Source organism: Paramormyrops kingsleyae, chromosome 11 (genome assembly GCF_048594095.1).
Source record: "Paramormyrops kingsleyae isolate MSU_618 chromosome 11, PKINGS_0.4, whole genome shotgun sequence".
Lineage (NCBI taxonomy): Eukaryota > Metazoa > Chordata > Actinopteri > Osteoglossiformes > Mormyridae > Paramormyrops > Paramormyrops kingsleyae.
In genome coordinates, this window is record NC_132807.1 from 12965386 (window position 1) to 12991377 (window position 25992).

At 44.7% G+C, this 25992-nt stretch overlaps 1 protein-coding gene across 2 annotated transcripts in view; it reads right to left on the reverse strand.

Annotated features, from left to right (window-relative positions):
- Positions 1 to 625: 625 nt before the first annotated feature.
- The window catches only part of LOC111840786 (cGMP-inhibited 3',5'-cyclic phosphodiesterase 3B-like), a 46965-nt gene continuing 21598 nt past the window's right edge, over positions 626 to 25992 (reverse strand). The window contains exons 2-16 of one of the 2 annotated variants that reach the window (XM_023806021.2): positions 20677 to 20727; positions 20125 to 20376; positions 15923 to 16065; positions 13309 to 13418; positions 12870 to 13065; positions 12627 to 12718; positions 12172 to 12305; positions 11844 to 11978; positions 11256 to 11367; positions 10678 to 10791; positions 8920 to 9119; positions 8006 to 8209; positions 7727 to 7888; positions 6947 to 7199; positions 626 to 6338 (exon numbers count right to left, since the gene is read on the reverse strand). In XM_023806021.2, the coding sequence (XP_023661789.1) occupies positions 6154 to 6338; positions 6947 to 7199; positions 7727 to 7888; positions 8006 to 8209; positions 8920 to 9119; positions 10678 to 10791; positions 11256 to 11367; positions 11844 to 11978; positions 12172 to 12305; positions 12627 to 12718; positions 12870 to 13065; positions 13309 to 13418; positions 15923 to 16065; positions 20125 to 20376; positions 20677 to 20727 (2343 nt within the window). In that variant the 3' untranslated portion in view covers positions 626 to 6153. The remainder of the gene's footprint in view (positions 6339 to 6946; positions 7200 to 7726; positions 7889 to 8005; positions 8210 to 8919; positions 9120 to 10677; positions 10792 to 11255; positions 11368 to 11843; positions 11979 to 12171; positions 12306 to 12626; positions 12719 to 12869; positions 13066 to 13308; positions 13419 to 15922; positions 16066 to 20124; positions 20377 to 20676; positions 20728 to 25992) is intronic. The other variant, XM_023806029.2, reaches the window with a different exon arrangement.

Consider the following 25992-nt stretch of genomic DNA (forward strand, 5'->3'; position numbering starts at 1 on the left):
CATGAAGTTCTCTACACACTGTTCTTGAGCTAATCTGAAGGCCACACGAAGTTTGCAGGTCTGTAGCTATTGACTCTGCAGACAGTTGGTGACTTTCGCACACTGTGCGCCTCAGCATGCGTTGTCCCCGCTCTGTGATTTTACGTGGCCTCCCACTTCGTGGCTGAGTTTCCACTTTGTTATACCACTAACAGTTGACCGCAGAATATTTAGTAGCGAGGAAATTTCACAAATTGACTTATTGCACAGTGACATCCTATCACGGTACCATGCTTGAATTTACTGAGCTTGTGAAAGCAACTCATTCTTTGGCAAATGCTTGTAGAAGCCGTCTGCAGGCCTAGGTGCTTTATTTTATACACCTGTGGCTAAGGAAGTGATTGGAACACCTGAATTCAATGATTTGGAGGGGTGTCCCAATACTTTTGCCAATATAGTCTATTTGTCTGTCTATCTATCATATAAATAGTGCTGTCAAACGATTAAAATTTTTAATCAGATTAATCACAGGGTTGCTGTGGATTAATTTTGATTAATCACGATTAAATATCATTCATTTTTAATCTATATTAATCACATTTCATTTTGCATGAGCAAACAGACTCAAGAAAAAAGGGAATATATATGCACTTAACATGTTTATTGAACATCTTGAACACGAGTCGGATGCATTCCATCTGCCACAGAAGTGCAATACCATGGACCCATATCAAAAAGCAAGATTTTTTGCTTAGCCGGACAACTTGTCGGATTAAAGGTACCTCAGTTTAAATGGTCTTTATCTTCGTTCGCTTACAATTAGCATGAACTACCGTAAATCCGACAAATAATCTAACTAATCATGAAGTCCAATTCTAGCCCGGTTAATTGCCATTGTTAGCAATATCAGTTGATAACACATTACGTGCGGTGCTTTACATATAAAACTCCGTAGCAATACATCCACAGATAAGTTGGACAGTATAGCGTGTGCGACCGATTTAATGAGCCACAAATGAGAAGTAGTGCTTAAACAGTATAAACCGAAAACTTTCCCTTCTGTTGATAAAGGGTGCAGCCATCTAGGATTCTGAACTCGGGATCCTCTGTGCTGCTCCGAGATATTTCTCGGATCTCCGAGAAACTGGAGCGCATGTCGTCACTTCCGGCTTCAAAACTCCGGAATCCGACTCGGAATACGAGTTCCGAGGGCAAATGGAACGCACTAAAACTGCCCGAAATGGGTTAACAGAGACATTTCAGGGATTTTGAATCATTCTGTGCTGCAGATGGGTTAATTGCGTTAAAAATTTTAATCAGATTAATCATGATGATGGATTAATCCGCGTTAACGCGTTAATTTTGACAGCCCTACATATAAATAAAATTAAAATTGAATCTCAAACAAAATACTTGCATATGATGGACTGCCGAGAGTTGTCTACATGAGACAAAGTCTCACCTGAGATGCACAGACACAGAGACTGGGACTGGTCCCGGTCCCAGTTACACTCTACAGATCGCAGGCTCAGGCAGGTGTCAATGCTGCTGGTTTAGGCAGCTGCAGCACTAGGGGAAACTGACATACATAGAAAGAGGCAGCAGAAGACATCCAGGTTTGTTCTGTCTTCACATAACTAATAAACACCTTAGTGCACAATTGTACTGGATGCTTGCACCGTGTTGGCTTATGCATCATGGTGACCATGTGCATCTAGATACATGTGTAGCTATACATGGAATTAAGGCTACACATATGCAAGATGTAGTTTATATACAGTACATTTGGTATTAAAATAGCATCTGATGCTTTTAGAATGATATTCAAAACTGAATATTTTCAAAGTAAATAAAAATATGCAAAACACTATTGTGTGCCTCTGTTTACAGCATCTTCAAAATTTAATGGCAGTTTAAGTTTCGTCTGCTTCCCAATTCAATCTGAGCTAAGAAAGAAGTGTCACGTGTACAAAGTACAATGCCTTCTCCACAGACTACAGACAATTAACAAGTGCAACATTACAGTACAAAAATGCCTAGTAGGGCTGGGTGATGTACAATATTAAATATGCACAGGCAGTTCTCACATTGCAAGGACAGAGATATTCACCTGACTTTGATCAGGCTTCTGCATATCTTCATAATGTCCGGACATTAAGGCAGTATAAAGTGTTTTCATAAAACTTCATAAGTTATTTTTCAATACAATTTCAGTATTTTAAAAACTTGGCTGAGAACTAGGGGTTTTTCATTTCTCTAAAACATTTATATAGAAAAACAAAACATAGCAAGCTTTGCAATTTTAATGACTGATCCTTATCAAGATTATCTAGTATATGTTTAACAATCAGTTTCAGGTTTACTGCTGTTACTTTGGCATGAGCTCTGCATTTGCATCCTTACTGTTTAAATCACTCACAGGTGGGTTTGTGTCTGAACTCGTTTTTGCTTTATAAATATTGCAATATTTATCTAAAAAAATCACGACATTTGATTATTTTCCCAATATTGCGCAACTGTAATACTAAGTGGGTCATTCTGACAACTCAACTCACTCGACCATCTCAGAATTGACCCATTTTATGGCATTTTGTTTGCCCCAGGGCCAATATGAAAAACCCCAAATTTCTGTGGCCTAGCTCATACCGTTTAGGAGTTACCTTGGCTTGAAATTCCATGACATTTTTCCTTTGTTTGCAAAAATTCTTGCTTGGCCATTTCAGATGCCTGTGACTTTGCAACGGTAACACTGAGGAACCTGAAAGTTGTGGATATACTGTACAAGTCTTTGGCCTAATTCCAAATATGTATTTATTTAGCTTGTAGCATGTACCCAATTTAATTTTTCTAATCTGCCAAGAGGCCCAGCATCTCAAGGGGTAGTAAAAATATTGTCACTTTCATTGTGTCATTTGAAAGTTCTAGGTTCCCTTTACAACATATAAGAAACCATCCATCACTGTAACTGCTTAATCCCAACTGGGGTCACGGAACTAACCCAGGAATGACAGGCACAGGCAGGAACCAACCCTGGGCAGTCGCCAACACACCGTAGGGCACACACACAATTACTGGGCCAACTTTTTATCAACCAGTTGCCAATCAACCTACTGCACACATTCTTGGACTGGGGGAGGAACCCAGAGCCCCCAGTGGAAACCCACACGAACACAGGGAGAGCATGCAAACTCCACACAGAAAGGTCCTACGCCCGACCCAGGGACCGAACCCGGGACCGAACCCGGGACTTTTTTCTTGTGAGGCAGCAGCACTAACCACCATACCACCGTGCTGCCCCTATAAAAAACCAGAATGGTGTTTTTTTGTTGTAAGGGTTTTATTGACAATTTGAAGCTAATTGCAATCATGCAGGCATCTGAAAATGGCCAACCTACCATTTTTGCAAAGAAAAAATTCCATTGAATTTTTTAGCCAGTGTAACTTTGAAACTATATAAGCCAGGCCAGAGAAACTTTTTCATATTGGCCCAGGGGCAAACAAAATGGTTCAATTCGGACATGGTCAAGCATGGACCACTTGTTGAGTTGAGCCAGAATGAACAGAGTACAAAATGCTAACTACTATGAGAAATCCAACAACATAATACAACATTCAACATGAGGTGGTATGTGGTAAGTGGTATGTGGCAGAGCAAAGTAGCAATATAACGAGGCATAGTGGGTAGAATATAGAGAATGCTGCAGCAGTATTACAGAATTAGCAACTTGCTGTGGAGGCAGCGTGTGTAGAACACTTCATGCTACAACCTCATACAAATAAGACCAGAAACAATGGAGCTGATCAAGATGGTTTTCTCTCAGTGCCTCCTGGTGGACATAACAGATAAAGTACATGTGCAGGTATGAGCACTAACTGCTTGTGTAGCAATAGTGTGCCTAAGCATTTATGTTGCATGTGTCGAGTATAATCCAGCCCTAAAACCTTCAGGCCTCTCGATTTGTTGCACTTGTTGTTGTTGGCCAGTACCATCATTGACTAAACCCGAGAGTCGCACACAGACATCCACACAAAAAAACCAGTGACAATGGTGTTCTTCAAAAGCAAATATACCTGAGAGATCAAAGGTTTTACAATGGCATTTTATGGCATTATAAATAGCAGTAAAAACATTCTGCCCCTTGACATCTTCAATAAATCCGCCGGTTTATGTGTGCAGATGCTACATAAAGGTGACAGCCACTCACAACTGTAGCTGTTCGGACAGCACAGTGAAAAGTCAATAAATAAATGGCTTTTTATGACATAATGAGCAGGAGATCGAGCTGACATGTCAAAGGTCCATTGAGGGAAGGGAAGAGCGAGCTAACTGGCACCACTGGGAAAATCAGGATGACTCATAAGGGGACTATGGACATACACGCACACATACACACACACGCGCACACACATGCAGACGCAGACAACAAAACTGTACAGTCCCTTTATGAGCAATCCTACTTCTTAAAGAAATGCATAATGTAACAGCACTGTTTAATCTGCTTGCGTGACATCCAGCACATGCAAAACACTTGGTCACAGAGAGATGGTGAACAGGAAATGAGTGGAACTGCTTCATTAACCTATGGGAGTAAAGATAGGACTTGCTTTTCGTTACATATGACATTGAGTTTTCACAATATTAGTTGGACATTGATGCACAAAAAAACTTCAGAAACAGGGTAACAATTACAATTCCTCTATTTATATAATATCCCAAACATACAGTTGTGGGTAACAGATTTTAAACACTTTTGGAATTATCTGATTTCTCTATGACTCACACTGACTTCAGATCTGATTTGGCAATGAAAAAGTGTAACATTTGTTAAATGAGGTACTTATTTATTATTATGACTTAAGAGTTACATCAGATCACATTTTAGAAAACATTAATGCAAAAACAGATAACTCCAAAAAGTTCAAACTTTCTCAACTGTATGCAAAAGTATGCATTCTGAAAAAATAATTTAAAAATATATATGTATATATCCATTCGGGTAAAAACTTGCAAAACATTAAAACATTCAGGCAGTAAAAAGGGTTTGTGTTATGCATTTGATCTATAGGGAGCTGGCAGGAATTTCCCACTTGGAAAAGTCTTTTTACACGTCACCCTTTACACACACGGCCCTCGGCTCTTCAAACAGCCCTCCTCCTGCATGTACTGAGGGATTCTTATGAGGAATAATAACAATAAAGACCAAGATATATAGACCAATATGTACATTGGTCAAGGTAACAAACATTTTCAACCTCAGAATCAAGAATCAAGTGCAAGATAGAAACCTGTTCTGTACAGGAATACTACACTGTCCAGGTTCGATGAAACAGCAAGCACTGCCGGTTTTGGTAAGCAGCTTTTTTGTGTGGTGGCCTTTTGTCAAAAAGTGATTATAAAAACACTGATACAAACTGTATCACATAAAAAGACCGCCTTCCTGTTTTCTCTGCTGTACAACAAACACCATGACTGGCATTTTAGAAATCAAAAACGTGGGGGAAAAAAATATTAGGTCAAAGGTAGGTCATACATAAAAATATAATAAATTGTTAGAATTCAGTTTTTTTTCCTCCTGCTTTCAGTTTAAATGACAGCATTTCAATGTGTTCAATCAGCTAGTAGGACACAGTGTTTCATACAGTCAGCCTGAGGGTATCTATTGTACTAACAGTGCACAAGAAAGTTCACAGTCAGCCCTGACTGGGCTCAGCACAAGGTTCTGGCAGGCACATATCCAAAAAAAAAAAAAAAAACATACGAAGTCCATCCTGCTGCCATTTTATCCCTGATGGCGAGTTCAGATGAGTCTTAGAATTACCAGTTAACTTTGGTAACTGAAATCAGGGCCACATGGGACCTTTAGGTTATGAGGAACATCTCCTCACCCCTAAATGTCTGGATCCTTGAATGAGTTCCCTTCTCTTTACCGCCCCCTGTAGGGGGGGTGGAAATGCTCACGTGTGTGCTGCCACCCCAGCAGTGGAAGTATGCTTACAGCAATTAAGCTCCTCCCATGTTGTTCTTTGTACTGCAACTGTACAATCTTCAGCATGCATGCATGGAGGTAAGTCATCCCTGTGTGTGAGTGCTGGAGGATTCATGGGGTCTGAGTGTCCCCACACCCATTTGATGGGTGTGCGGACACCCATCAAATGTTACTCTTCCTCCACTCCCTACTGGCGCTCCTCCTCCTCAGCCTCCTCCTGGATGACCTGGATGTCGTCTGAGGCAGGGGCGGCGGACAAGATCTCGGCCTGTTGCAGTTCCTTGCTCTTCTCTTCTTCCTCGACAGCCTTCTTCCACACCTTGTGGTTCTCCGTCAGGTGATGCATGATGTCACAGAAGTGGCGTCCACCCTCTGTGCAGAGAGACAAGAGAGCACTTTAATCTGGCTAAACATAAAATAGCTAATGCTTTTATTTACAGATGAAGATTTTCATTTTTGACTGGCTAGAATTTAGAGAAATACTACAACAAAGCCCCTCCGTGGACAGACGGTAAGATATGAGTCATCTGCTGCAGACTAAAAATGAATGATCTGAAAACTTGTGTCTCAAACAGCCCCTGGTCCGATGATATTTGAGCAGTGCAAAACAAAAAAAAAAAACCCAGAAAACTAGAAAATGGAAAGATGGGAAAGCCGCCAAAAACCCAATATTAAGACTGATCCATCCATCCATCTATTCCATCTACATGCTCATTTATCCAGTATAGGCACCCTGGAGCCTCTCCCACAAAACACAGGTCACAAGAAAAAGGAGGCCCCTGGATGGAATGCCGTTTTTTGAAAGATACACACAAAGAAACACAATCACACACTCTGGGAAATTCTCCCAGAGAACCTGGAAGAAGCCTGTGGGAATCTGGGTGAGCATGCAGACTCTGCGATTCAAACCCCCAGACAGGGTTTTGTGCTGAGCCTCCGTGCCACTCAATATGAAGAATCAAGCAGATGCCGATCTTTACTTGTTGCAAGCTCCTCATCCAGCTCGTCTTCCTCCAATTCAGTGTCCTCTGGCTCCTGATCCTCCCTTCCCTCTTCTTCATCGAGACACTCGTCATCAATCCAGTACCCGGGCAGGAGGCCAGCGGCATCGTATGAGTTGCAGAGTGGCCCCACAATGTGGGTGATGAAGGACTCCTGCAGCTTGGCTAACTGGGGTGCCGACCGGTCCATGAAAGGGCTTATGGGAAGGCCCAGGCTAGCTTCCTCGTCTCCCTGAAAAACACAGGGAGCAATCAGTTCATCCCAGCCCATGCAGAACATACAAGTTCCATGGGAAACACTGAAGCTGTGGCCTGACCAGAGTTTTACCAGACAGTGTAATCTATCATGGCAGAAACACAAACATTTATTAAGCAACTCATGGCAAGAGGAAATAAAGCTAGGAAAGCAATACGCTGAAATAAGGCTAGAGAAGAGGTAAAACTACTGTAAAGCTATGGTAAGCTGAGCCAAGGCTAGTACTGAAGTAAGCTATGGTAAGCTGAGCCAAGGCTAGTACTGAAGTAAGCTATGGTAAGCTGAGCTAAGGCTAGTACTGCGGTAAACTATGGTAAGCTGAGCTAAGGCTAGTACTGAAGTAAGCTATGGTAAGCTGAGCTAAGGCTAGTACTGCAGTAAACTATGGTAAGCTGAGCTCAGGCTAGTACAGAGGTAAGCTATGGAAAGCTGAAATAAGGCTTTTTCAAAACAAAAGCTTGAAGTTGGAATAAAGCTGAAATAAAGCTAGTTAAGACTCGTACCTGCTCGTAAAACTCATTGACGATTCCTTCAGTCCATTTCAAATGCAGCTGGTGACTCTTGGCTGGCCCATTGATGTCGGCCAGCTTAATGCATACTTGGCAGACCAAGAGCCTGTCGTTTTCATTAGTCCAGTCGATACCTGGGCTATTTACATCATTAACCTATTTTAAGCAACAGAAGGGCAGTTCTCTTTTTTAGTGAATGAGGCAGAACCGCATATTCAGGTCAAGCCAATTGCCAAAATAAAAGGCTGAAAGGCAAAGGAAGACACTGCTAACCTTCGAATTGAACTCGGCCAGGAAGTCAAAGTGCTTCTTCAGGTCGGTGGCCAGGATGGCCTCGATGACCAGGAAGCGGAAGCGCTTGAACTCCACATGGTCGAGGTTGACTAGGAAGTTGAACTCAGGTTGGGACAGGTAGAGGCTCCAGGCTGCAGCTGCGTGGTGATTTTCCAGGACAGAGCGGTCATTGTATAACACTGCCTATGGTCGGCAGGAGGTGACAGCGTAGAGGGGGAAAAAAAAATCAATCTTATTTCCCAGGACCTCAGAAATACTGGCATCAGCTCCTGCACCACATATATCAATTCCTCAAATAAAAGAGATTGCTTAAAGGCTAAAGCTCATACGTCAAGCTATAATCACTACATGGCTTATGAAGGAATATTGCAAGGTTTTGTTTTCTTGAAAGACTTTTCAGGGTCTAAGACAGGGGTGTCAACAAACTCCAGTCCTGGGGGGCTGGAGCCCTGTGTAACTTAGCTCGTTCCCTGTTCCACCACATATGATTCAGCTCCAGAGCTGTGTGGTAATTAGCACAAGGAGTTGAATCAGGTGTGTTAATTGTGGGGAAACCCAAAAATGTGTAGGGCTCCAGCCCTCCAGGACTGGAGTTTGACACCCCTGGTCTAAGATGATTTTGCCTGAGGGAGTTTCTGAAGGAATTCAAGTCCTTTTAAATTAAATCTGCAAAGGATTTTATCTAAAGTTACACAACTCACAGCAGTAAACTTTACCAATTGCAAAACTATGCATGACTATTCAAATTTAACAACCTTGTTCACAGGTACTGCAGAAGAGGCCCAACTAGGACTGAAACTAACAAACAGCCATCCCAAATCTCAAGGTTCTCAAGGCTATAACATGCTGTCAAGTCAGGGTGAAGCATGCGATGAGGTAAACCACAGACCTACCTGAGGTGCATTGGTGGCTACGAGAAAGGCGTTGGTGCGCCCGGGGTGATCATAGTCATGCATGGCAGCCGCAACATACAGTGCCATGAGCTCTAGAGCTGGAATGTTCCACGACAAACAGCCATAGCTTTCATCTGAGACTGAGGAGGTCCTCGAGGAGGTGTAGGCCACTCTGCTGGTAGAGATGCCACTGTCCGAATCTGAGGAGACAAGCCCGTTAACAGGAAGCACTCATGTGGGCTGGATCAGCGTTCACAGGCCCCAGCAGATATGGGCCTTCTGCACCAATTCGCACAGGGGGTTACCCAGTGGATAGCACTGTGATGCTGGGGGGGGGGGGGGGGGTCACTTCCTAGATCCAGCTGTGTACACGTGTGGAGTCTACATGTCCTCCAAGTATTTGTGAGTGTTTCCTTTGGATACTGCAGTATATGGAATAAAGGGATTCAGACCCCCAGATGGGGTTTTGCACTGAGCCTCTGTACCGCTCAATATAAACTAGAATAGGTGTATGTCCTGGGATGGACAGACAGGAGTCAACCACCTTCTGCCCTGTACCTCCTGGGACAAGATACAGGCTCACCAAGGCCTGCCACTCGCCAAGGCCTGCCACTCGCCAAGGCCTGCCACTCCAGAACAGTCATGGAAGGATTAAAAATAAAAAATAAAAAAACTAACTACTTACCATATTCTATAAAATACATGTTCCAGTCTGATTTCTTTCTTAAAATCTCCATGTGCCTGTATTATAAACTCCTTTCTCTCTCGCCTAAGCATTACGCATCACTACAGCAGTGGCATGAATAAATAGCAGGTATCACACACAGATGGCAGGCTGTCACAGGGACAGTGAGCTCAGGCATGGTCTGCAGGTGCACAGGTTTCCACCATAACTTCCCTTGTACCTGGTACTTTGTTTGCCTGCAATGTACTGTCTCTTTAAAAGGTGCCCATCCCCCATGCAAGCCCCACGGGCGGGCTCAGTGAGTGACTCAGTGCGTCAGGCCGCACTCCATTTGAAAAATTAAAAGGTTCGTCCACAGAGTTAAATTAAGCCCCGAACATGCTGAGCTCAGCAGCAGGCCCACATCTCAATCACAATGGAGGGGGTTTTTTTTTATCTACTGGCACCTAGTGTGAGGGAGGGGGGGTACGACAGGCCCTCGTCAGCACTGAGCTCCAATTTCCAACGGATCTGGGCTACATCAAATATCATTAATGGAGAAAATGCTCTGAATCGTGGTTTTGTGACCCAAAACCAGTGAGTGAGACCATTAAGGAAAAGGGCTGTTTATAATGGGTTTTCTGTGTGTTACAAGCAGGCCATGAGTGGGGTCTCTATTCTGTAACACATACCGCAGGCACCGATTTACACAGAGGGATACCAAGGGTGCGCGTCTCACAAACGGCAGTCGATGCGTCCAAGAACATGGAAGAGCCCTATCTGTGCTGACAATGAAGTAACCACCAACACTGGCATCTTGCACTGAACTTCATTTGAAGTTACTCTTATACCGCAGTGTAATACAGAATGGATGGGGGGGGAGAGGAAACAACCCATAGACATTTAGACAGTGAAGTAATAAACACATCTGATATCATAAATGGTTGTCATGTTTTCAGGTTCCTTTACTAAGAAACTAATGAGGATGGGTAACTTGATTGCATGACTTAGGCTTACTAATTCTATGTTGGGTAAACCAGTTACAATTCATGAATGGCTTAGTGGGTTGCAGTGTATGGTATAACTGGAGGTACCTGTGTCACTTCCCGTCACATGTTCATTGCCAATCTGCTGGAAGCCAGGGATTGGGCGTGTGGTGAGGTACCAAACCGCATGCAGGACGTCGGTGGCGTGGATCCGGTTGTGATCTGAGAAGGGAGTGCAGTGGTCACCAATACTTCAATCAAGGTTTGGTCTCATCTACACAATGAGATACAAATTAAAGAAAGCAACTCCAGTGTGGATCACTAAACGAAATTATCAACAATTAAATAAAAATGTTGAAATTTTAATTTGTTTTGAATTACCTACATGAAGCTTATCTGGCAAGTTCTTAACAGTTAAACCTTGGGAAATAATTGGATTGACACATAAAACTTGGAAAAATATGAGATGAGTAAGTGGGAAAATAGAAATTTGATGTTTAGTTGCCAAACTCTTTCCAGCAAGGGACGCTTTTAATAACAAGTCTACACAATAACGATCATTTTATAAGCGCCTGTTGGCACAACAATTCCGAGTTCTGTTTTATAGGAGACATCAATTATTTCTATTTCTCAACCCATTTTTGCTGTGACTTTATGAAAAGGAGAAAACGTGATATTAGTCTTACAAGGGATATCCCGATAACCGCTCTCTAGCGCTGAGAAGTACGCCATGAACTCCCGCACTGGTATCTTAAAGATTTCAAACAGGCTCGTGTCTTGAAACAAGGTGTATGTCACCTGTGAATGGAAACAAAAAGAAACAGACCTACAGACCTCAGAGATGCAGAATTCAACACAAGCGACTGAGAAGCATCTGTACGCGCAAGGATGTGGGTAAACAGTGTCAGCTATTCAAAGACCAAAAGTATGAGTTTTGAATAACTATCATGAGTCATATTGTCATGCAGAGTAAAAAAAAATTTGCTACCCAAAATACAGAGCAAAATTGGGTGTACAGATACACATTATAACAATGGAAGAATCAGAATTCCATTTTAGCATAAGCGTTCATATAGAGATTTCAGGTTCAAACCAGACATGCACTGATCATTGTTCACACTAAATGAAATGTTTATTTTGTTTAATGTGATGGTGTTTAAGGGGCTAAATGCTTCTAGGGTCCTGAAGCCCCTTTGATGGATGGGAACACTGGTGCAGAGGCTGCCATGTAGGGGCCATTGCAGCAGCATTACAGGGGTAAACAGCTCACTCACACAGCTCAGTACCCTCCCATTCTTCCCCCCAGTCTTCTCTACTAGGTCAAAGATCTGGAAGTTCCAAGTGTCCATCTTCTCCATGAGAGCTTCATGTTCCTCCAGTATGGGGTCCAGGACGGACTCTTGCTCCGTCTGAGAGGAGGGAGAATGAGGTCATGCAGGTATCCTGCATACCAGGGCCGCTGAGGACACCCTCACAAGAGCTGGCATGGGCATGCAGATCTGCCTTTACGCTTTATGTGACGGCCTGATGCTTACCAAAGCAGGATGCTGCTCGAGCATGGAGGAGCCACGCCCCCCCCCCCCCCTGGAAGCTCTACTTTACCTGCGCCTCCAGATCCTGCTGCTGCACATCCGCCGGCCCAGCGCTGCCCAGGCCGGGCTCCGTCCCGCCCTCTGGGTGGGACCCAGGCTCCGCATCACTAGGAAGAATGCAGCTGTTTGCCTTGGTTCCCTCGCCTGCATGGTATGTGAGAGGGAAAAAAAAGCAAACAAGAAAAAAAAGCCACTGTGTAATCTCAATGGTATTTTTTAATGTGGTCTGACCCTTTTAACTGGATGACCATTACATATATCGCCGTGAGTGTTTCACAATGAGAAGCAGCACTTTAGATTTATAGGCAATTAGCACGTGAAAGCCGAGGCGTGGAGTAAATAAAACTATATGAGACAAGGCCTTGAGACGAGGAGGAGCGAGTGAAAAAAGGAGGAAGGAAGGGGGGATGAGAGAGAGAGAGAGAAAAATCCGCTCAGCAGTTACTCATGCAGACAGAGGCTCACCTAAGCATGGACGCTGCAGCTGGAAGGCTGCTGGCCCGCGACCTTCGACCCCATCGGCACTGGGTGGGCCCTTTGACACTTGCCGTCCGCAGCTGGGCGGGGGGGCAGCGGGGCATCAAGTGAAATGGAGGTTATACCATCACATGTGTTACGCTCTCATGCTAATGCCATCTGATGTGAAGGTGCATTATAAAAACAGGAAGACAGGGGGCAGCACAGAGCCCACCTGACTGGTGCTGGTACCTAGTGCAGAAGGGAAGGCTGAGTCTTCGGGGCAGCTGCTGCTCGCCGGGGCCGTGGCCGGAGCCCAGGAGCTTATGCAGGCTGATGCTGGGCTTGGTGAGGAAGTCAGCTGTATCGGGAAACTCGACAGGGGAACGTGGGAATGGTGGAGGGCTGTGGCAAGGCGAACTGACTGGGCTCAGGCTTGGGGAGGGACCTTGGGGGGTGGCAACATAGACATGCTAATAGCTTCAGCTTCCCTGTACACCTTCTATACAGATTCATCCAGGACACTGATAACACACATTAACATCCTAACAAACAGTTATTGTTCCCATTCATTCAGAAGCGAGTCTATTGTGTCTTTTTCTTCAGTTAAAATGCTGCATCTTCCTATGTTTCTGCGTAGCAGCGGCCAATCAGAGCCAAATGTGTCGGGCTTCCGGGTACCATTCCGCACATTTACCCGCCCTCCTGGAGGCCTGGTGGCAGGTCAGTGTGATGGAGGAGGACCTCGGCTTGGGGATGGTCAGCAGGCTGGCACCGGCCGAACTGAGCAGAGACCCCTGGCTTCAAAACACAGAGGGATCCAATGAGAGGACTGCTGGGCAGAGACCACTGACTTCAAAGCACAGAAGGATCCAATGAGAGGACTGCTGGGCAGAGACCGCTGACTTCAAAGCACAGAAGGATCCAATGAGAGGACTGTTGGGCAGAGACCGCTGACTTCACAAGAAAAAAAGATCCAATGAGAAGCCTACTGGGTGGAGACCCCTTCAGGCTCTACAGGACATACAATTCCAGTAAACAAAATTAGACTGAGACCTGGGATTACAGAGCTGAGGATACCTGGGGGACAGCGGTCCAAGATGACAGACCTATTCTCCAAAAAGTAAGTTAATTCATTACACAGGTCGTGTTAGCAATACATGACTTGGAGTTGGACCTTTTAAGTTACCGAGTACCAAACTTTATTTAGAGACAGTCAGTTTCTGACCAAACAAGTCAAAATGTAAACAAGAACCACACATCCATATAAAACCTACCGACAAGGGAATCCAACAGTGCTCATCTCACACTTCTGCGATTAAGAAGGGGCATAAAGAGGATCCCTCCTTAAAGTCCCACAGGTCTCTGTTTGCAGGAACATCTACCTCTAATGCTGCCCTATCGGCTGTTTACCCTCAAGGGCACTGCTGTGACTCTGCTTCCATGCATGCGGTGACGTCACACTACACAGAAACGACATCCTTGGGCATTTCCACTCTCACACCGATAGCAATGATAGCATTTATGTTGTTAAACAAAATACATTCTCAGTACTTCAGCTATGCAGTTATATATAAAATGTGTAAAGTATGGACATAAAAGAAATAGTGACTCAAATTCCAAGTGACGTACACAGATTTTTTTCTTCATGAATGAGCAATAACTGCTGGGAAAGTCATTATCATGAGGCAAAAAACCAGAATCACTGAAGAGTAATATCTCAAAAATACCAAGTGAGTCATCAAAGCAGGCAGAGGGGTATCATCATCGTCAAGCCACAGGATGGGCAGCAGGACTGGGCTGTACTAGTAACTGCTGCCACCTAGTGGCTACATGTATACCTCATCTGAAGGAGGCTCTCCCAGACCTTCTAAGTCTGCACTTCATTCCTTCCTTATACTGTCATACATGCCAGAGTACATGGCTGATGTTAGTAGAAAACAAAACTCATAGCTTTCCTCATTAAATCCACCAGTGGAACCAAAATCCTCTTTTTAAAAAACTTGATTCTCTGAGGATTTGCTAGTACATTCAGCAAAATCGTTCCCGATCCTTATCCACCTACAGATATAGTTCTCAGATAATAAGAGACAAGATCAGATACAAAGTTCACAATGAACAACAGAACCTAAATGCTGGAGGGGAGCATGGCTGAGATGGGCAGGCTACAGCAACAATAGATCCAAATGCTTCCATTGACTAGAACAGGGGTGGCGAACCTGTTTGCCATAATGAGCCAAAAAAAAATCTTTATCGCTGCAAAGAGCCACACAACAGATGTGCAAACAACAGTATCACAAATTATACACTTAATTACATAACAGAATTGTTTTCATGGATTTTATTCAGCCTACCTCCTTTTATTTGACTCAGTGGGACACCTGACAGTCCTTGGTTTCCACAATCTTTTTTAGGTCTGGCTTGTATTCAGTTGTTGCTACTCGTAGTAACTCTTTTACATGTGTGTCAGTAAGAACAGAGCGATGCTTTGATTTCACTTGTTTCAGTGTCGAAAAAAGTAGAATGCTACGGTAGAATGGAGTGAAGTGAAATGGCGCTCAAGATTTGAAGCCTTAAAATGCGACAACGAAGTCTGGCATATCAAGCAGAATGGCTTTCCGTTTCTTTCAAAAAAAAAATATATAAATCCTCCCATTCAGATAAAAATGTTCTGTGCTCATCTTCGTATTTGCGCTTAGCTGTACGCTTCCCTGACTCTGCCATGATGATTGACAGGCTACTAACGAACTTAGTCTATGTTAAATCGCGCGAGAGGTTGTGTAAAAAAAAAAAAAAAAAAAAACTCATTTAAATACATACCCCTTTATTGAAAATTTATGTTTTGACATTTTAAAAATAATTTGCAAGTGTAAACTGTCACGCCCGGCTCCGTTCGATCCTCGAGTGTGCCACGCCCCCTCATTATCACGTGTGCTTCCCCGATTGTGCCCAGCTGTTCCCTGTTATTTCGGCTTGTTTCGTGTATATTAGTCCGCGTCTCCCCCTGTTTGCCAGATCCGGCATTGTATTGTGACGTATTGTGTTCATGGATGTCTGCCTCTTCCCTATTAAAAACCCCGTTTGCCTGTCAGTCCGGCTCCACTCGCCTGCTTACCCGCTCGCTCACCCGCCGAACGTGACATAAACACAGAACATGTGGATAGATTGAAGAGCCGCAGGCGAGCAGTGAAAGAGCCGCAAGCGGCTCGCGAGCCGCGGGTTCGCCACCCCTGGACTAGAAGGTCGTTACTGCATTAGTCCTGCCAGCTACAGGCTGCAGAATGAGGCATGGAGCAGCATCTCACCTGGTGGCAGTTAGCTCGGCGTGGACCCTCTTAGCACTGCGGTCCCAGCGGGAGGACGACAAATCCATGGAGGGCAGAGGTGTCGAGCTGGAACCACGGCGAGGCAGCTGAGGGGTGGGCAGGCTGCACCGGCTGCTTAGGCCCTGGGGGTGGGCAGAAAACCCAGGATTGGGGCAATCTCATTGGACACATTGTGACATGTGACATTCGGTCCTTAAGTCTAAGAAAAGTGAGCCTGAACAAGAGGAAACATCAAGTAAATAGCAGCAGCATTAAACAGACATTATTCCACTGGCTACATTAACATATTTAAGATAGAAGCCTGTTTGGCCTGAGCTTTTATGGTCACTGCAGAATCTAAACGCAAGAACACAATTGTCGTTATGATATGACATACCTGCTCCTCACCAAAAACGGCATGGGATATTTTCCATTATGCCAGATTAGTACTTTCTGCTGAACAAAACAACAAACTCCAGGAAAGTCAATACTCTGACTTTCTGTATATATGCTTCTATACTGCCATGTGCGCACCAGGGCTGTCACTTCTTCAAAAATCAAGATCAATATATTTCAATACCTGTGACCTCCCCCCCATCCCCCCCCCAAAAAAATAAAAAATAAAAAATGACACATCATCATATTTGTACAGAGCTCCTAAGATGTCAGGGTGGGAAAATATATTTGAATATGGACTAATAGGTCAGGTTCAGGTTGAGGAACATGTACTGATGCAGCGTGTGGCCATAGCGACCACATTACGAATCCCGGCTGGCGACGCCCCAAGCAGACACGTGGTCCAGTCCCCCCCTCCAGAAATGGCCATTCCATTTGCCACAGCCAGGTTTTACGTAGGCGCCCCTTTGGCCTGGTCCAGCCACTCAACAGTGAGGATCCTGTGATCATAGGCTGCAAAAATCCTCTGCTGATATGCGTGCTTGTGCTCGATGAGGACCCTCAGTGCCAGGATGTGGTCGATGGTAGACTTCTTAGGCGTAAAACAAACCGGACTGCTCTGGTTGCATGTAGGCGAGTAAGTGATCACGGATCCTGTTAAGGATGACCCTAGCTAGGACCTCACCCGGCACTGAAAGCAGTGTTTTCCCCATGTAGCTGCCGCTATCCAGGCGATCACTCTTCCCTTTCCAGATAGAGACTATAAGTCCCGTTTTTCTGTCGGTTGGGATGATGCCTGATTCCCAAATGGAAGCAAAGATTACCTGCAATGCCAGGAGGACAGCCTTACCACCAGCCTGGAGAAGTTCACCCCGGATACCACAGATCCCTGCGGCCTTCCCTGCCCCCAGCTGATTCACCATCCATGCAATGTCAGAGAGACTGGGTGGTTCACAGCTGACTGGAGGATCAGTCTCGAGAACCGTGGACCCAGAGATGTCCAATGTCACAACCAGGGAATCAGCTTTAACCCCCTGGGGCCTGAGGCCTTTTTTCCACTTTCGAGGTAGTCTGACATGCCTTGACATTTTAAAATATTTCACCTATCTAAAAAACATTTATCCCAAAGTGATACATTTGCTTTTATTCAGCACAAACTCAGCACCAATAATCTGCGAACTACATTGATCACATTCTCATGGGCAGACACTGCAGGCTTCTGCAGAATTGCAGCGTCTACAGAAGTGCCCAGTTAGTGAATTCTGACCACAGACCTGTTTTTACTACTCTGAAGATTCAGCTTAGATTCAGTAGGCTACCACCTACTAGGAGAACTGCTCAAAGTAGCCGGCCCAGCGGGTCACAACCGCAGTGTCATCCATAAGGACCGATCCAATCCCCCCCGACTGCAAGTCTCCAAGGAGCAGATTCAGATGTGGTTAATGCTTTGATTCCTCTGTAAACAGGACGTGGGTCACTAGACCACAGATGGTGTGTCACCTGCTCAGAGGTTCGTCTAACAGTCGTCTCCTTATCTGCCCTCAGAGCCGTCCTCCTCAGTTTGCAATACAGACTTGAGTTGCCACCAAGTCTTATCACGGAAGCCCTCCCACACCACATTTGCGTCGGCAGTCGCACCTAAGTCTGCAAGTTCCTCACATGAAGTGCATGCAGACTCATCAGAAACAGCTTGATCTTGGAGTCTGGCCAAGTCCAGCCTCATTCTCCTAGTAGGTGGTAGCCTACTGAATCTAAGTTGAATCTTCAGAGTAGTAAAAACAGGTCTGTGGTCAGAATTCACTAACTGGGCACTTCTGTAGACGCTGCAATTCTGCAGAAGCCTCCAGTGTCTGCCCATGAGAATATGATCAATGTAGTTCGCTGGACCACCAGCATTGGGGTATAAAGTTCAAAGATGTGGCTCAGGACGTTGGAACCAAGATCCAGCGACATGCAGCCTCTGACCTTTCACAAAGTCAAGGAACATGGAGCCACTCTCACCCCGGTCACCAGACCCATGGGGACTGACACAATCCTCATAGCCAGCCCTGCGAGTGCCAGCGGACACATTGAAGTCACCCATTACCAGAGAAGTGTCACCTCGTGGGCACCCACCAACCACCAAGCCGCGAATAAAATGTCTCCCTCAACGAGTCACCACTCACTGCGTTCGGAGCTTACACTGAGACAAAAGACAGGGCACCCAGTGAGTGTGCCTTGCCTGAGTCTCATAATACACTCCTTGAAAGGAGTGACATCAAACAGCATCGGGAGAAGCCAATCCGCCACAACAGCAGCTACTCCCTAAGTATGGCAGCCATCAGACCGACCAAAAGTAGGTATTACCAGCCTACAGAGATCTGGCCACTCCCTGGTCTGCGTACCTCAGAGAGCGCTGCCACTGAAACGCAAAATCTGCCAAGCTCCCCCGACAGCAGCGAAAGACGGTCATCTTGCCGGAGAGACAAGAAGTTCCACATGCCTACCCAGATGGGCCGGCATGCAGCGGGCAAAGCCTCAGCCCACACCAGCTCCCATCACCAACAGGCCTGACCCTATTAGCTCTCCAACGGATCTGATTCTTCTGGGGATGAGGCCCCCAAAGGCTTCCCCATCCTCTTCATATGCCTGTTTTTATACGAGTTTATTAATAATTACACTGCATCCATTCACTGCCAGTGACTGAAAACAAGACAGCTGGGCTACTGAATGTGAAGTGCACTTACAAACACTGAAATTTTAATTAATATTCGCCCATAAAGAAATCTGGAAAACCAAGGGGTGTTGCTTGCGTTTGTCAAAGGATATTACAACCAGAAAACTGAATGCAAAGTTAAATTTACCACAGTGTCATAGTTAAGGTTTACACCCTAACCCACTTTCGGGTAAACTTCCTTGTATTCTTGTTTGATGATGTATGTGCAGATAAGAGGATCCACTGTATACTGAAATATTCCAGAAAGCAGGTTCCAGTTTAAACCTTAACTCCAAAACTGGGGTAAAGTTAGCTTTATATGCAGTTTTCTGGCTGTAATATCCTTCAGTGCTTGTAATATATTTCAGTGTTTGTGTGTAAGCCTCACGTTCAATAGCCCAGCAGTTTTGCTAAAAGTCACTGGCAGTGAATGGACATGGTGCAATTATTAATAAATACAGATAACAACACATAATATTAAAGTTACATGGTGTACATCGTCCCCCCTAGTTTAATACTTACTGTAAAGCCAACTTAACTGGACGTGTTTGTATTATTTAGGTTTACCCTTGCATAAGGGCAACTGTAGTGGGATCACATGAGTATTGCGAGGGAATGCAAAACTATTTATTTATATTTTCCCACCCTGACCTTTTAGGGGCTCCATAGACAGCAGAGAACAAAATGACAACAAACTGTCTAATGTGCTTACAGGCGATATGACACTATAAAATCTGAGTGGGTTAATTATAGTTCGAATAAGATTTTTTCCATATCGTGAGCAAACAAATGTTTGAATATCGGTTAAAAAGTGACAGCTCTAGTATGGACTAATGTTTGTATAACAAAGATTGTCATTTGGCACTGAAGTTTACATATTTTTTCCCATATATCCTATGACATTTTCCTTACATATTTAATGTACCAAATGTGGGGATATCTGCAGTATTTGGCACAGTCTGTCTGATACATATACAGATACAGAGCTCTATGCACTGCACTGCGATCTGCTGGACGCTTACATGACCCAGTCGGTCCGGTACCTACGACTTCCCACATGGCAGCCCCCCCCTCGCAGCCCCCCCCCCCCGCACGGCCACGTCAGCACTACCTTGTAAGGCTTCCTCTCCCACTTGTCGAAAGGGTCCTCAACCTCAGCGCAGGGGTAGAAGCCGGGGAAGGGGGTGAAGGGCGTGCTGCGGGGACGGCAGGAGCCCGAGAAGGCAGCCATGAGGTTGCCAATGGAGCGCAAGGAGGCAGCGACGTGCGGAGAGAGCGAGGGGTCCCCCAGCAGGTCCGACACGGTGCCGCGTGCGTCCTGGATGAGAGAGAGGTCCACGCCACTGCCGCCATTCAGCACACCCTGCACAGGGACACACACAGAACAGGAGAAAGACGACTACTAGCAGAACATCAAGCCCAAGCATCATCACCCTTAGGTAGCATCCGCCCCCTCCCCCCTGGGAAAGCCACCCCCTACTTGATCCTATTTGTGTTATTCTGATGTTTGGTGTTTACTATAGCTTGTGTTCCAGTACTCTGGCATTTCTTACTGGCCTCTCAGTGGAATCTCAGCCTTGCAGCACTTGTACCTGAGTTTGACTCACTGACAGTGGTGTGAAGTACTGCAATTAAAGAGGAAATTAAATTTCTGTTCACTCACCTGATACTGCGGCTTGTACCACTGTTTCAGATCCCAGTCCCACAGGATCATCTACAAGAAGAGAAACATATTTTAGTGACACAAGCTTCAGCCAGAAAATCATAAGAAAGCACTGAGATGCACAAACAGCATAATCAAAGAGTCAGAGTGACGCCCCCCCCCCACAAACAGCATAATCAAAGAGTCAGTGTGACAGCCCCCCCCCCCCAAACAGCATAATCAAAGTGTCAGTGTGACAGCCCCCCCCCCCAAACAGCATAATCACAGAGTCAGTGTGACAGCCCCCCCCAAACAGCATAATCACAGAGTCAGTGCGACAGCCCCCCCCAAACAGCATAATCACCGAGTCAGTGCGACAGCCCCCCCAAACAGCATAATCACAGAGTCAGTGCTACAGCCCCCCCCCCAAACAGCATAATCACAGAGTCAGTGCTACAGCCCCCCCCCCAACAGCATAATCACAGAGTCAGTGTGACAGCGCCCCCCCAACAGCATAATCAAAGAGTCAGAGTGACGCCCCCCCCCACAAACAGCATAATCAAAGAGTCAGTGTGACAGCCCCCCCCCCCAAACAGCATAATCAAAGTGTCAGTGTGACAGCCCCCCCCCCCAAACAGCATAATCACAGAGTCAGTGCTACAGTCCCCCCCCCCAAACAGCATAATCACAGAGGCAGTGTGACAGGGGCCCCCCAAACAGCATAATCACAGAGTCAGTGGGTTGACCGCCCCCCCCCACCACCACCACCAAAGAGCATAGTGTGTGAGACAGGGGTCCCAACAACAATCACAGAGGGAGTGTGATAATAGAGGTAAACAAAACCCTTCTGATTATCCAATGCATCGTACTGGTTTATTTTATTAATTTTAAATAAATTAACTTTGTGGAACCACCACTTGTGGAGATCTTTTTTATAGTCATCATTTAGAAGCAGGTCAACAACATGGAGAATTCTGACAGACATTTTGATCAAAATGCAATTTTTACCATGAACATGGTATTTCAAATCCTAGACTGCATAGTTTTTTTTCCCCTCAATCAAATCTTTTTTAGTACAGACACATTCATCTGGGTACAGACTGACTGTGGATCTTAGTTTAGAAACAATACATTATATACATTTAAAATGGAAACAGTACAAGTGGAAATGACTTTCTGTAATGTCTTGTAACACTATCATGTAAGAGAAAAAAAGTCTAGATGACGTCAATTATCTTGCATGGGACAAACTAATAATTTTTGTTTCAAAATATGGGTTTGTAAGACTTTGTCATATTCAAGAGAGCAGATACTGCCCCATTAAAGCAGCCCCATTTCACGATGCTGTGGTTTGTCCACCAGATGGCAGCGTAGCCGTGTGTGAAGGGATACATTACAGGACATTTCTCTCCAAAAGGACTGGGAAAGACCAGCTGGGCCCTGTTGCATACTTGCTGTGTGCTGGTTCTGTGTCAGTAGTGAGTAATGCAAACGGACTGGCGTGTCCATCTCAGTGTGTACTTTCATGTAATGCTCACTGGCTAAGGCTCTGCATAATACCATCGAGGCTAGAGACGCAAACTAATGAAAAGTCTAATGGAAATGAGGTTGCAGACTGAAAGAGACCACAGCATATTAGACTGAGTGTTACTCTGGTAAAAGCAGGTGCTGTCGCGCCGAGTTGAGCGTGTCGGCATCTGCCCCATTGCTGCCGGTGAATAACAGAAACGCCATGGAAACCGCAGGGCGGGAAAAAAGCCTGAGGGGGAAATCAGCTGAAGGTTGGTGTGGGGGAGTGAGGAGGGGGCAAAGCTCACCACCAGGCCCAAATCCTAAATCCCCATACAACACCTTTTCTCTCCTTTCACACCCTCCCAAAAAATCTCCAGATTTCATTAGTGAGTAAACTTCAACTGTGATTGGTATACCAAAAGAGTATTTCTCAAACCGGTTCTTAGCGACCCCCAGACAGTCCATGTTTTTGCTCCCTCCGAGCTCCCAGTGGGAGCAAAAACGTGGACCGGGTTCAGAAACAGTGAGCTAGAACAATAGATCAAAATGCTTTTCATGAGATGCCACTTCATTACTGCACTCTTGTACATCACTATGCCGTTGCACCACATGGTTATGCAACCATTTAATTAGTTCTATGCCAGTGGTTGTGGCATGCAACCCCACCCAACAGCAATGCCTTTGTGACAGGCTGCCTAAAGCTAAAATTATGTATGTGTCGTTCACCCTGAGAAACTCATGCCTGCTGAGGATTGTGGGAAAAATATGCCCACATGCCAGGACATGAAGAAAGGCACCTGAGGCAATTTGTGTTATAATTTGATCAGCTGAGCTGATTTGTGATGAACATTTCCCATGCAAATATTTTCTCTACTCTTTCCTTCAATCCTCCAATGTGTAAATAAATGCAAATGTAAAGCAAGCCTTAAATGTGTGATAATGGGCAATATTTGCAACTCAAAACTGAGTGTGCATACAGGATGCATGCACATCGATTAATTCAAAAGACAGAGAAAAAATACGAGTTCTGTCTGAAATTGTCAAATACAGTAAAACCTCGGACTGCGAGTAACTTGGTTTGCGAGTGTTTTGCAAGACAAGCAAAATTTTAAAATAAATTTTAACTTGATAAACGAGCGAGGTCTTGCAATACGAGTACTACAGTATGTATACGCTTTGTCTGCCAAGCATCACATAATCACGTAATCGTTTCCCATGCTCGGTCTCAGTCGGCGTGCCTCACTCGTATAGTCAAAATTTAGTAAAAAAGCACCACCTAAATAAGGCCGCAGCAGTGAGAGCGATGAATCTGTTTAACAACAATGCAATGTCCACATTAAAGTCACACAAAAAGAAAAAGATTCCAGTGAGCCAACAGATAGCAGTGATTCCGTTAATTATAGTGAAAGTCGTCATACAAAATAACCCTCCTCTTCTCCTCTCTCTCGTCTCCCTCAAACCATCTACGATTCTTTTCAAAGGTAAAGTGCAGGTTAATTTGTTTTATGTATTTTTACTTTATATTTAGTATTAATCATTTTTATATTAATATTTTTGGCTTATGGAATGAATCATCTGAGTTTCCATTATTTCTAATGGGAAAATTTGCTTTGATATACGAGTGCTTTGGATTACAAGCACATTTCCGGAATGAATTATGCTCGCAATCCGAGGTTTTACTGTAGTTACTTTTTAAGATAATGCATGAATTTTGATATTTTGAAATCAGTGCTGTGAATTAACATGAACAAAATGATGCAGACCCAGTGCAGAATTATTAGGTAAGTGGGTATTTTGTTTGTATCTTCCACACAATAGTTTCAGTTCAGATTAATCTCCAGTTAAAAATGGACTGTTTAAAAATAAGAGCATGCTCAGTATTTGGTCTGAGAACTTTACTGATTGGAGTAAAACAGGAAACCTTAGATACTACTCTGTACAGAATTATCTAGTAAATTATTACTACTATGGAAATGGGCCAAAAAAGGATCTTATAAGTGGGGGGAAAAAACAAACAAAATACTCTGTTGACCCGAATATAAGAAGGGGTTATTTTTCCCTAAAAAAATACGTCTAAAAAAGTGGTGGAGTCATATTCATGGTCTAGACAAAAATGGTAATAGATGGCAGAAAATACAATATTTTGTAATGACCATTGAGTTCTTGCTTAACAGTAATATAATTTTTTTTTTTGTAAGATTTCTTGTGTGAGCCCAAGCTGGCAGCCCTGTCAGTGCGTGTGTTTAACGTGTATCCCCGTCAGCTTCCCTGGCAGTGCGTGTGTTTAACGTGTATCCCCGTCAGCTTCCCTGGCAGTGCGTGTGTTTAACGTGTATCCCCGTCAGCTTCCCTGTCAGTGCGTGTGTTTAACGTGTATCCCCGTCAGCTTCCCTGGCAGTGCGTGTGTTTAACGTGTATCCCCGTCAGCTTCCCTGTCAGTGCGTGTGTTTAACGTGTATCCCCGTCAGCTTCCCTGGCAGTGCGTGTGTTTAACGTGTATCCCCGTCAGCTTCCCTGGCAGTGCGTGTGTTTAACGTGTATCCCCGTCAGCTTCCCTGGCAGTGCGTGTGTTTAACGTGTATCCCCGTCAGCTTCCCTGGCAGTGCGTGTGTTTAACGTGTATCCCCGTCAGCTTCCCTGGCAGTGCGTGTGTTTAACGTGTATCCCCGTCAGCTTCCCTGGCAGTGCGTGTGTTTAACGTGTATCCCCGTCAGCTTCCCTGGCAGTGCGTGTGTTTAACGTGTATCCCCGTCAGCTTCCCTGGCAGTGCGTGTGTTTAACGTGTATCTCTGTCAGCTTCCCTGGCAGTGCGTGTGTTTAACGTGTATCCCAGTCAGCTTCCCTGTCAGTGCGTGTGTTTAACGTGTATCCCCGTCAGCTTCCCTGGCAGTGCGTGTGTTTAACGTGTATCCCCGTCAGCTTCCCTGGCAGTGCGTGTGTTTAACGTGTATCCCCGTCAGCTTCCCTGGCAGTGCGTGTGTTTAACGTGTATCCCCGTCAGCTTCCCTGTCAGTGCGTGTGTTTAACGTGTATCCCAGTCAGCTTCCCTGGCTGTGCTGCTGTTAGTAGTAAACCGATAGTGACTGTTAATAAAGATAATAACATTCATTTTAAAAGCACTGCCATATCAATTAATACTGCTCAACTTTTCACCGCACATGTGGGTCGGCTGCATCAAAAAGCTTCTGCGCCCTAAAAGGTTTGTGGAGTTAGTACCATCTCCCCCCAGACCCTAAATAATACATTTGTTTTTTGAAATGTTTGCTGTTTATTACACTTATCGTAATCCGGTTGCCTGTGGTTGCTGGTTCACATAAGTTCTTGTCAAATCAAATTATTTTTCTTTATAAATGTAAGAGGTGGTATTCTAAAAAGGTTTTTTCTAGAAATGGTTGCCAAAACATTGGGGGTTGACTTATAATTGGGGTCATCTTATATTTGAGCCAATATGGCAGTAAACTGCCAGTCAGAGGGATGTAAGGCAAAACTGCCAAACATTTAAAACATTGAGTGCTCTGTGGCCAACAGTCAAAAATGATGGTAGAAGCATGTAGGCGGCTCAAGGGCCCATGGACATGACTATTCTGCTAAGCCCAGGCTCGCTCCAGCTACCATCCAATCACAGGCACAGGCTTAGCCCACTGAACCACACAGCGAACAGAGATAGACCTTCAAGAGCCAACAAGATGGTGGAGGACTGATGGTGTGGGCTGCAATTATCAGTGATGAACCTGTAACTTGCAGATGGTGTAAAAATTAACCCCAAGATCTACTGTCAATTTCAAGAAGATACCTTCTTCAAACACTGATACAAGAAGTCAGCTT